Source organism: Barbatula barbatula (genome assembly GCF_947034865.1).
Source record: "Barbatula barbatula genome assembly, chromosome: 16".
NCBI lineage: Eukaryota > Metazoa > Chordata > Actinopteri > Cypriniformes > Nemacheilidae > Barbatula > Barbatula barbatula.
This window is the reverse complement of record NC_136779.1, coordinates 1382815-1395748: the sequence shown is the minus strand read 5'-3', so window position 1 is coordinate 1395748 and position 12934 is coordinate 1382815. Positions and strand designations below refer to the sequence as shown.

The 12934-nt window shown below is 37.1% G+C and overlaps 2 protein-coding genes across 2 annotated transcripts; both read right to left on the bottom strand.

The window, feature by feature from the left end:
* Window positions 1-3266: 3266 nt before the first annotated feature.
* On the bottom strand, window positions 3267-6330 carry LOC306905867 (uncharacterized protein; the record flags this gene model as incomplete). The annotated part of the gene is made up of 5 exons (XM_079476810.1): window positions 3267-4314; window positions 4520-4573; window positions 4713-4994; window positions 5614-5696; window positions 6182-6330. 5 exons carry the CDS (start codon window positions 6328-6330, stop codon window positions 4139-4141), a joined length of 744 nt encoding a protein of 247 aa, XP_079332936.1. The 3' UTR covers window positions 3267-4138.
* Window positions 6331-7585: 1255 nt separating this feature from the next.
* On the bottom strand, window positions 7586-12401 carry LOC306905682 (uncharacterized protein). The gene is made up of 6 exons (XM_079476501.1): window positions 12332-12401; window positions 11967-12052; window positions 8620-8907; window positions 8527-8550; window positions 8349-8393; window positions 7586-8113 (listed from the first exon to the last, which is right to left on the bottom strand). Exons 2-6 carry the CDS (start codon window positions 12040-12042, stop codon window positions 7983-7985), a joined length of 564 nt encoding a protein of 187 aa, XP_079332627.1. The 5' UTR covers window positions 12043-12052; window positions 12332-12401; the 3' UTR covers window positions 7586-7982.
* Window positions 12402-12934: the final 533 nt, after the last annotated feature.

The following is a 12934-nucleotide window of genomic DNA, read 5'->3' as shown; positions in this document are numbered from 1 at the left end:
AACATGTAATCCAATAAAGTGACTCCAACAGGGATGACGATAACAAATATTGGCAATGAATCGACAAGAGACAGAGGGAAACTGGGACTTGATAAAGGGAAACACTGCCGAGGACTGATGACACAGGGAGAGTGGCCACAGGTGACAAGGATAAAACACTAAGGGAAAGCTAACAGGAGGATTGCACGAGGCAGGTGAGGGGACTGAAACACTAAGGGAAAGATGGACCAGGGCTGGAGACAAGACTAACACTAATGGACTGCTAACAGGGAAACAAGGGGGCGGGGCTAAAGGACGTGACACCGGAGAGAGAGCATGGCTTCTCAAACCAAAACAATGCTCTTTCTCCACACAAAACACATGGGACTGACATGATCCTGCCACAAGACTCGAAAACCAAGACAAGGAGAGGCAGGATCATGACAACAGTTCTTTCTTCTCTCGTTTCATGAAGGAGTGTGCACTGTGCACTGTTAAATAAAATGTAATGAAAATTAGTTATTTGTCAAAAAGGAATTTACAAAAAAATCTAAATCGTGAATAGGAAAAATCTTGTATATTCTAAAAATGTATTTAGAAAATGTCTGACAATTATTTTAGTGATACTGAAAAAATGCTGAATTATCATGTAAACATTAAGCTCGTCATTTAAATCCCCTTTCTCTCTTTTTGTTGGGGTTTTCCAAAAGAATGAAACATGATATGATGAAATCCCAGCAGATCCTTTATAGGCATTACATCACATTTATGAGGTTTCGTTTTCAAGTCAAGCCAAGTCAGCTTTATTTACATGCTACAAAGCAGCTTTACAAGAAACATTGACTATAAGTCAAAACACAGGTCAAATATCAGACAGACTATAAAATCCTTTTTTTAAATTTCTAGCAGCCCCCAGGCCAGGCAAACAGTGCAAAACAGTATGCAAACGGTGGCGAGGAATCCAAAGTTTGACTTCAATTATTATAGAACTTCTTATAGTTAGTTGCCTAACATTTAAGCAAAATGCTAAGCTTTATTGAGCGAATGAATAACTAATTAAACATAATATTTAGAGTTATATTGAAATTGCTATCTCAGTAAACCTTAAAAATACTGTCCAATTGCATTATACCGTGTATTATTACTATACTGTTATACCCTACCTCTTTAGTCCTTTCTTGACTGGCTGTGGAGGTCTGTGGAGATTAGAACGTCTCCAAAAACAGCATCTAAAAACAAAGATGCACCATATTAATAAAAACACTATAGGGTCTAGTTTGACTTCAGTGATTAAAGAACTTGTCAAAGTAACCTAACATTCAGGCAAAATTAACGTTATTAACGCTAATAAATAACTGCTTAATACTGTCCATGTCCAAGTCAAACACTTGAAGTGACTTTTGTAATGTATTTTTACTATACTGTTATTTCTTTATTAGTAAAGAAACGTATCTTAAAACCTTTCCCGTCTGTCCTTGTCTCCTCTCCAGTGATTGTAGACCTTGTCCAGATTTATAGGGCCCTCTGCTTGTTTACCCAAGATTCTCATAAGCTGATCCAAGTAGGCAGTCTGCAGACGGATGCGTGAATTTGTCTTAACACGATTCATGAGACTGAATCCGCGTTCACAGTCTGCACTAGATGCGTGGAATGAACTGTGCAAGTTCAGTAAAACTCCTGACATTTTAGTGTCCAGGTTACCATCTCGCTAAAAAACATCTTTTGTTGTTCTTTGAAGGTTATCTTGAAATCCTTGTACTGGATATTCCTAGAGATGACAGGGTTGCTAGCAGTATCTGGTGATTGACGTGTCAAACGCTGCAGATGGGTCTAGCAGGATCAGGACCGAGGATTTAGAGTCCGCCTTGTCTAGCCGTGGTGCCTTCTCAGTGGAGTGGTTTGTTTTAAAGCCAGACTGCTTGTCATCAAGTAGTTTGTTCTGGGAGACACCTGGTTGAAAACTGCCCTTTCAAGAGTTTTAGCAATAAATGGGAGGAGAGAGAAAGGTCTGTAACTGTCGGTAGTAACGCGGTCCAATGTGGGTTTCTTAAGTAGGGAATGTGACCTGGGCCTATTTGAACGTGGATGGAAAAGTGTCGGTGAGCAGGGAGGTGTTGATGATGCGAGTGTGCTTAAAGGGAGTTTTAATGTTAAGTTTTCTGTCCAACACTTATATTGTGGCAAAGAGAACTAGGATCCAGTGGGATCCGAAATTGATGGGTATTTCATCACAATGAAGTTCTGTAAATGACTTTTGAGGGTGATATTTTACTAACATGCAAGTATGGAGTTATGACACAGTTTGAAGAGAATAAAGAATGAACAACTAACAGAATAAATGATTTTCACAAAACCGATACATTTCTGAATCAGTTAGACATGAAGAATCGGTGTATGCATGGAAACAATGGTGACAATCATCAAACTTATTTAGCTTAACAGGTCAACTGCAATGCATGCTGGGAGTCATGAATGAGTTTTGTTACCCAGCATGCATTGCAGCATGAAGCTTTCCATACCATTGTTGAGATCATACACCGATTCTTCATGTCAAACTGATTGCATGTGGATGTAAATTATTATGCCTTCATCATGACAACTTGGATAAAACGATACAAAGTGTTTATTATAGTTTCTAACATGAAGACAAGCTCATACACTCAAATCTCTTCACAATATATCACATGTTATCCTGTATCGCTAAGAATAAAGTAGAGATTTGTTAAGTGTATGACAGCATTTTATACTCTCTGTTATAATCACTTGTTTATCTACTGGAGCTTTGACTAAAAGTTTCAGAAAAGATACTTATAATTTCTTGTCTGGTCATATATCGGCAAATACATTTAGATCAAATCAATTGTATACGGCAAACCAACAACAAAACCGTTACATTTATATGAAGACATATATTGGGGGGAAAAATCATATTGTGTAGAAATTCTAGAGCTGCATCTAATGAATATAAAGTAAATATCTGATATTAAACAGTTGTTTTACTTTTCCTTAGAAATATGTTCAGCTATAAAAATGACTCAACCCAGATGTATCCTGTGAATGAAGTGACCAGCAGTGAAGTGAAATCAAACAAGGTCTCTATGCAAGTCACGCATCTAAAATAAACCCTTTCACCATACTGAAAGAATTTCAAAGCATGTAAACATTAAGCTCGTCATTTCTATCTCCTTTATTTCTCTTTGTTGGGGTTTTCCAAAAGAATGAAACATGATCTGATGAAATCGCAGCAGATCATAAACAGCATTACATCACATTTGAGGTTTTGTTTTCAGTTATTTTATTCAGTCAATGGATTGTGTTTACAGAACGTTTAAGAAATTAAAGTAAAGAAAGTGTATATTATCTACAGAGAAATATCAGAGCACGAGCGGTACTGTGTTCTCCGTTCTTATTCACCATGTGATGATGAAGTTTAACAATAAAACCGAACTTTAGATTGTATAAAGAGAAACTTTTACATATTGTTGTTCATTTTATTGTATTTACTTAAAAAAACCTCCAATAAACAACCATCAACAGCACAATGTATAGTGTATATGAAAATCAGCTTCAAGTTTGCAGTTTGAAAAAGTAAAAAACATTAACATCACCACACGCCAAATGCGAGAGAAGTAATCTCAATCTCAATATCAGTCTTTCTCCCTTACCATATCATAATGCAGAGGCCATATATACACTCTCATCATATGAATAATACTTTATAGAATCAACAGATAAAAGGCTTTGTTTTTTAAATACAACACTGATTTTGTTTACCCTTGAATGAGCTTAAAGGGCTAGTTCACTTTAAAATGAAAAGTCTGTCATCATTTACTCAGGTTGTTTCAGATCTGTATATATTTTTTTGTTCTGATAAACACAAAGAGAGATATTTTTAAAAACTTTTGCAATTTTCACTTCCGGGACATCATCCACTACCATTGTATGACAGGAGGGTGAGTAAATGATGACAAAACTGACAAACAAACAATTACATTAATTTATTTGGCAGACACTTTTATCCAAAGCGACTGACATTGTAGTAGATTGCATTACCCTATACATTTATGCATAGAGATCTTTGTCAACGCAATGCTCTTACCACTGAGCAGGAAAGCTTTAATGTGGGACGTGAATATTGTGTATTGTTGTGATGCAGCTGTCACACTGTTTCTCGATCTGCGTGTTTTTTTAAGTTGTTGTCGTCACACACAAACAAACAGTTCTTCTGGAATCCACATGTTTTCTTAGCGTTGTGCTTTCTTATGAGAACAAACCCCATGACGAAGATTACAAAACAGCTTATGGCAGCCAAGACGACAGCAATCTCTGCTCCATCTTGTTTAAAAACAAAAAAAGGTCTTTATAGGTGCATTCAATTATGATAAAGATATACAAAACATATAAACAGTATCAGTGTTTAAGACTGGAGATCAGATCAAGTGATACTAACACACTGACACCTATTCGCAAAATACTGCATTCAGTATGTGCTTGGTGCAACCAATAGTCAATATCAATAATTACTTGAATAAATTAATACCTGTTAGTACTGAAGTTTCTTTTGCCGGGTCTCCCTTGATTCTATCGGATCCACCTGCCAACAGATTTTAAAACTCAGTACAAAATCACTATGACAACATTATTGTGTGAACAATATATTCAGTGTTAGGCTCTTAAAGAGCGCTTTCGTCAACTTTTTCTTGTCAAGTTTGAACATGGCAGTTCAACTGTACCTGCTGTGTTCACACTAAATTCTTTCTTTACAAATCCACAATTCGCTTGCAAAAAGAACTTGAATGTTGTTGTTATGGCTTGATTTGGAGTGTAAGAACAAGAGAAGTGCTGTTTTTTGTATTTGCTTGTTAACTCCTCTCGACAGATCGTTGTGTCTTTATCCTTATCAATAAACTTGTACAACACTGCATGGCATCTATCGCTGTAAATGACTGTGCAGTTAAGAGTTGATTCTTTTCCCACATGTCCGGTCACATCTTTACAGGCTACATTGGAGAAATCTGCAAAAGAACAGATTATTTTCAACATTCTGTCAACAGAAGCAGATGAAATAAATGAAATGCATTTATCATTTAGAAATTTATAGAAACTAGGTTTTCTACGTTTTGACATAAATCACAGACATTTAAAGTCTACATGAAATGGAAGTTGCGATTGTCCTCTTTTCCGTATCGTGACGTACACCTGAATGAAACGGCTTCTGAAACTTAAACAAAAGTAGGGCGGAACTTAGTCGCCGTCCCCTAATTGATTGGATCCGCCGGTACCTATTGGACAGTCCGTATAGTCCTACCTCTTATTCAGGCCTTACATCATGAATTGAGAAGCATTGTTGTTTAGAAGGAAAGTGAAGCTTTATGTTTTTGATTAAAGGTTATAACTGCAATAAATTTTACAAAAATAATGATGCATGGATAAACAATTTATAATAATCACTGTGTAAGAAAATGTGTATTCTAATTTTTTGTCTCACAGAGACTTTAAAATGTAATGCACAGTAACAAGAAAATAGCAACATCAATTGATGTCAACATGAATTAAGCCTAAATGTAAAATTATTTAATAAGATTTATATTAAACTGTATAATCCAGAATTTCCAAGATGATTTAAGATATTACCAACATCATCTTCACAGGCGCCTTTGAAGATCAAAACCAGCAGAAACAGTAGGTCAACAATAACACCGCCCATGATCCTGCTCCTAATGAAGAATTAACATTTAATAAGTTAAATTCTAAACGACTTCACAAATATTCATCATAAAAATAATTTATTTTACTCGTTTATTTTAAAACTAAAATAAAACAAATGATGAAATAATTATTAATTTGAGCATCATCAGCACATCTTGTTCGAGAAATGTAACATGGAAAGTTATTTTCAGCAACACTACAATAATGGAAGTTGCCATTTCCTCCCTTTGTTATAGGCAAGTTAAAGTCTATATGTTAAATAAACAAAGCTAAAAGCAGAAACGTTATGTAGATCGTGTCAAACTTAAAAGCATCACATCAAACTTAAAAGCATCACATAAAGAAACATAGTTTTAACAGTTCTAGCTAACGTACGTTATCCATCAAATCTGTGCCTATAGTAAAGTTCTGGAAAACAGGAAGATGTCATAAATCTATATCATACAAACTCACATAGATCTAATGATCACAGCGATAAGTCTGATTCTTTTACCTCTGGTCAGATAAAGTGTCGTTCAGAGCATGGACCGCAGAACGCATATGAACAAGTGTGCCAAAAAACTCTCGCGACGGCGAGCCGGCTGTGTCGGATTGAGCAGTCGAGCGCAGTTGCTCTCCTCCGACTGCGCTGTTCAAAAGCATGATGGGAAACGACTGACTGACGACACAGCTTCAAGCTCATTGGCTGAGAATGTCAACTGATACATTTTCTCTTCATTCTAAGAATTAGATTACGCATCTATTTATTTATATTTACATGCAAACGAAACAAAAACAAAACACGCCTGGTGAAGTTAAGAATTAGGACATGCGTTTATTTTATATTTCTCTTCATTAGAATTCTTCCTTGTTGTAATTTTCTCTTTATTCTTGTGTATGTTTGTGTGAATTAATAAATCAATCCATTAAAAATATACATGCACACACACATATCTAAATGGACTGTTTAGTCATTACGCCTCATCTTTGTGTGGTTTCATCTGAGAAGTGTCTGGGTCTTAAAACAAGGGAAGAAATTCTGAAGAATATTTGCTACAATACAGCTTTGACTTGCATGGTATGGAAAAATACTATGGACGTGAAATGGTGGCAGAAACCTGCTTGTTATTAAATATGATAAACATTTGTTATGACCTCTGTCTCTCAAAAGCAACTTGCTTTTTACTTCATTTACCATTTGTTTATACAATCCTTGAAAATGTCTTACATGTGTAAGCTGTTTATTTGTACATTATTTGACAGTACATTCAGTTATTATTATTGTAACCATCTTCATGTAAAAACAGTGGTATTTTTCGATTACATTCTGCGATAAAAAACGCGACCGCGATCACCTCCATTGCTGACGTATGCAAGCGACAAAACAGCGAGATTCACGAAGTGTCCGACTTGAAAGGTCTTTTTTGACCCCTCCTCTTACTGCAGCCGGCTGCTCTCGCCTACATATCAGGCGAGTCAGGCGCATCTCAAACAAGCCTCAAGTGAAGCCAATGTGGTCACCGCGAGGGGCGTGGTCTGGACGTCCGGAGGAGGACACATGGGATTTATTTAGCTTCTGCTGATGATAAAGTTCAATAAAAGTTCACTAAGGGATTAAAATATTTGATTCTTGTTGTGTTTTTCGCTCATCTTCAGAGACGTATTGCAGATGTGAATGCATTTTTGAACATGCAGGGCTGAATTAAAAGTCCAACAATAACATGCCACATATAGAATCCAATATAGCCCACTTCCCATCATAACCATTAAATCTGTTACCCTTTAGACCAACTATGTTTAGAGCAGGGTTCTATTGTTTTTTAGCTAGGAAATCATTTTTGTTTCTGAATGTCACTATAGCCTATGGAAATGTCATAACTGTAGTGCGTTTGCCGGGTTTATACAGTAAATCAATCTTAGTCTGACAATATTTTATTCATTTCATTACAAAATATGAATTCTTTAAAAAATTGCAACAAGCTTGAAAATGCAGTTTAGGAAGTAAAAAAAACACATTAGTATCACATAAATGAAATGTCTGATACACTGAACACTGCGCCAACTAGCGGTCCTGGGTTTCAAGCCAAAAATCTAAATAAGTAATTGTTCTTTAAATGGACATATTTGGCACATACCTGAAAGAGAAAACCCCAAACAAACATCAAATGGCATCCGAGCATGCACAAAGTGTTCAAAACGGACATTGTATTATTTAATTAATGGGGAATGTTTTACTAAAAATGTAATGCTTCAATTAAAACATGAAAACTGCATATTGATGTTCTGTTGCTGTCATACTGTTTCTGATGTTCTTGTCACACAGACATAACACTCCTCTGGAATCCATAAGTAATCTTGGCGTCGTGCTTTCTTATGAGAAGGAATCCCACCACAAAGATGACGCAACAGATTATGCCGGCAATGATTCCAACAATCCATGTTTCATCTTGTTTGAAAGGAAAAATAAAGTCATTATAGGTGCATTCAACCAGGTTGAAATAACCTCAGTGTAATACCACTGGAGATACACTCACAAGTGAAATACATATCATGACACTGTATTGACACTAAGCTTTGATCAATGACCCATCTGCTGCTCTGTTGGACCTTGTGAACTATTCAAACATATTTAAATGTATTTATTATATTTATGATCAGCAATAATTTGAATAAGTTAGTACCTGTTTGGACAGGAGTTTCCTTTGTCGGATCAGCCTTTGGGCCACCTGTAAACAGATTTTAATGAACAAACTAACATGGAATATAAAATAGTCAAAATGTTAAATGATTTGCATTACCGACAGCAGCACGCAGGCTGACGTGGATTCAACGATCAGTAAGTATTGAATGAGTAAATACCTGTGCCGCCTTCTTTAACAGCTCCTGTAAAAGTGTTAATAGATTTGAAAACTGTATTTGATAAAACATTGTGTTAGAAACCGTGAAACTGACCTGTTATGTTCACAGTGAATTCTGCCGTTATGTTTTCACATTTGGTTTGCAAAATTAACTTGAATTTTGTTGTCATGACTTCATCGGCAGTGTAAGGACACGGGAAGCTTTCAAACCGCAGACAGCGATCCTTTCTAAACTCCTCTCTATAGATGGTTGTGTCTGGTGTGTTAATATACTTGAACATCTCCACGCAGCATCTTTTTTTGGGATAAGAGACTTTGCAGTAAAGAGTTGATTCTTTTCCCACACGTCCAGTCACATTTCTGCAGGTTACATTTAAGCGATCTGCCAAAAGAAGAGACTATATTTAATGCTCGCTATAGCAACTTCTTTAGAAATAAAACAAATGCAACCCATTAAGATTTATTTTATAATTTACAAATGCTATGAAATAAGGACATCAACAGGTCCGTAGCCAGTCAGTTGAAAGGGGAGGTTCTTTTTTTCAAAAAGTGGACCTTTTTGAAGTTCTCCTCCTTTTGTATTTAATTATGAGGTTCAAATACTTCATTTTGGTGACCTTTTATGCACTAATTTCTGCTGGATTAGCTTGTCTGCTGGTATTTTAACCAGCACGCTTTTGGATGCACCTAAAATATTTATTGCATTGTTGTCAAATTGCTTCCTCATGTAACACTTTTGTCAGTCCATACACAGTTCATAAGTTTAAAGACCACACTAACAACAGAATAGATTTAAAGAACTTTTCTGAAAAATTAATAATTATTATTCTCATCATCATTTCTTGACTCTCTGTCAATGCCTCTCTGTTATGTTTTATTATTATTATTACGCTACGTTTATATGGCTATTATATTGTAGACCAGGGGTCCCCAAACTTTTTTCTGCAAGGGCCACATAATTCTCCCTGTCTTTAATGGGGGGCCGGGTCGCTTTGTAACAGAAAATTACATGGGCCGGAGGTACTACTTGAATTATTTTGGAGATTTAATTTTGATTTGAAATGTATTTATTATGCTTCCTAGTGGTATAATAGTTTATTAATAGTTAATAGTTTAGTGCTACTCCAATTCAAAACATTTTCTTATGCATATTAATTAACCTTTCTCTTTCCCAACCGCTTGGCCATTTTGTCGTCTTGAAATTTTCCGATTGTTCGCGCGTCAGTTCTATCGCAATGGTACGTTATGAATTTAACAAATTATAAGGCTATGTGAGTAACTTAGAGAAATTTGGGTCTGAAAGCCAATATTCGGACAATATCCCTACGAGAGCAAGCTCCTGATTGATTAACACTGCGCGAATTTTCACCAAAGTTCAGATTTTTCAACTCACTCAATTCGCGTCATTCGCGCAAATCGCGCCGCAAGTAGGTCATCGCATCTTTGCATTGACTTAACATGTAAATCACTCGCGCTTAACGCTTCATTCGCGTTTGGTGTGAACACACTATAAGTCATTGTTTCAGAGGGCCGGTCCAAATCTGTGGGCGGGCCACATTCATATATATATATATATCAGGGGCGTTTCCTCCGAGGAGGCAAGGGAGGCAGTGTCTCCCCTCCCCCTCGAAAATAATCGAATGAGAATATTACTAACAGTTCAGAAATAGAATAGGACAGCGGATATAACGTGTTGAGCTAAATATGAGATAAATCAGCGTGTAGAACAGTGTGAAACAGCGCCCCCGCTCGAAAGAATTCCAAAGGGAGACAGCGTTTCTCTTGCCTCCTCTAAGCTCATTGACTTTACATATACCCCCTAAAGCGTGCCGTGAGTTTGAGTGGGGGTAATTGAAAAGAATGGAGAAAAGTCACGTGAGAGGAGGCAATGCCTCCAACGGGCTATGATTGGATTAACTCATCAGCGAGATCCCGCCTTCCTGCTCGTCTTCGTCATTCATTTTAAACTGCGGGCGCTAAATTAGATTGAACGTTAATTAAATTGTTTTATTAGTTGTATTAATCGGAGTTTAGGATTCGTGTCGGAGATGGCGGAGGCAGAGGAGTTATCGATTGTTGACAGAATATTACGTGGTTCAGATTTGTTCAAAAACTTTTGCTTGTGATCAGGCTTGCTCAGGATAGCAGCAAGGCTAAACTAAGTCACATCCAGCGCCGCCGGTCTTACCACGCGAGACGCTTTAGCCTCATCGTTAGAGCGCTCGTCTCCTATTCGGATCGACGTAGGTTCGGAGCCCGTGCAGAGCGGGGCGAGCAATTTTAATTTCGGTGCAGCTTGCGATCTGAATTGAGATTTTACTGTTAAACATTGATAGTTTTTTGTTTTGCTATTCTGTTTACTGAAGAAAAGTTTGCACCTTTAAGGGGGGGGGGGCATCATAATGGAATTATGCTTAGGGCACCAAAATGGCTAGCAGCGGCCCTGGTCATATCTATTTGATTTGATCTCTTAAATGCTTCGAGTATTTCTGGGACTGCTAATAATTAAATTGATGGTATTGGTAATGATGTTATTCTTATATAGGAAATCCCAAATGTTCCAGAAGAAGATGAAGGTGGTGTTGATGTACCTTTTCCCAAAGCAGGGAAAATAAAAAACTAAAAAAATCAGAAGTACATACTGTAATGAACTTGTAGTAATTAAAAGGAATTTTTCATACATAAACACTGAAATGACACTGGTTTTCTGACAAACGCACTTGTTAATAGTGCAGAGATTAACAAAAATGACATGGATAGAAATCTGCCTCCTCATTTTTTAAGTCCACCGCACACCACTGATATATATATATATATAACCCCTCCCCCCGCATCATTCAGAGGCGATGCTTCTTCACGTTGCTTTGAAAAGTGTATTGCGAGAACTCTCTCTGTCTGCGCACACACATGCGTCCTGCAATAATAATCATATTAATTTGAAATAGCAACCCAGAAATTTGTCACAAGCATTGATTAAAACAATGATGACAATAATCACATGAAAATCTGTAAGTCGCTTTGGATAAAAGCGTCTGCCAAATGACTTAAAAAAAACCCAGACTCAAATTCTGGACCTTTGGCAATGAACCACCCGAATCCACCCCTGCCTACGGGCTTGATCAATCAGGGGACATATTCATTTCCAACATCTAGCATCACTGTCCTCTAAAGTCATTTAAACATCTTACATTCTTTGTGTTCTTACTTTCTTTATGATCCATCACTGCTGCTGTTAGCTATAAATTCACATAGAATCCCATTAAACATGTTAAAACGAATCATTACAAATGTGGGTCTTTATGAGCTCTTGAGAGTGGATAGGAAGAAAATCTGCTCTGCCAAATGATTTTCCACTTCAAGTTTACTCCATGACTGAATCGTTTTACACTCGACCAGGATCAGTGCTCATAAACTATATCTGGAGACTCAAGGGATTCTTACCAAGGGTTTTATTATCATCAGCTTCACAGGCAGCTGTGAGTGTCCAAACCAGCAGCACAACACCAAAAGCACCCATGATCCCGCTCCTGTAATGAAAGACCATTCTTACCGCAGATGCAATCAACTCATATAAAATGTTAACCCACACAGATCCACGCCTACACAGAATTTGAACAAAAGGGTTTTACAGCATCCATTAATGTCTATGAAAACTGATACAAATATATTTAAGAACTTTTAGAAACACTTAACAAACGTTTAAAGCGCTGAATAAAACCACAGGTCATGCATTCAGATAATTTTATGTTAGTAAATGTAATGATTGTTCCGTTCTTTAGTAAAAGTTTAGAGAAGCCAACACTTACTGTCTTCAGTCTGTAGATATTCAAGATCACACTAAACTTACTACAGGACGCACGAGTATTTCATCACAATGACTCATGCAGTTTGGGCAGTGCTGGAACACAGAGGTTTTTTTTGGACATCCCTGTTAAAGCGCAGCTGTGAATGAATGACATATCTTTGAAATCTCGGCACTTGTGATAACGCTTCCGTTTAAACTATGGGTTCGGTTTCATCTGCATAATACAACATGTATTCAGCTCATTGCTTGACTCGTGTTCAGAAACTTCTCATTCTGCATGTGGAAACTTTACAATGGACTTCAAGCAACTTGGATTCTCCACTTTTCCTCCAGACTGGAAGCTTGATTTTCAAATTCTTTGATCGGAAAAGATAACCATTAAGTGAGGCCAGTTCTTTTTCTCTTAAGCCCACGTGGGACACTTCTTTGTGTTATGGGTTCAGACCAAAATAGGACAAAAAAAGGGCCCTGGCATTATTACTCAGACCGGCCCACCACAATCGGTCGGACACAAACAACCAGTACATCATCCTTGCGGGCCCTGTAGATATGCATATCTACTGTTCCATTCCCAAAAAACCTACAAAGCTGAGAACTAAGTGCC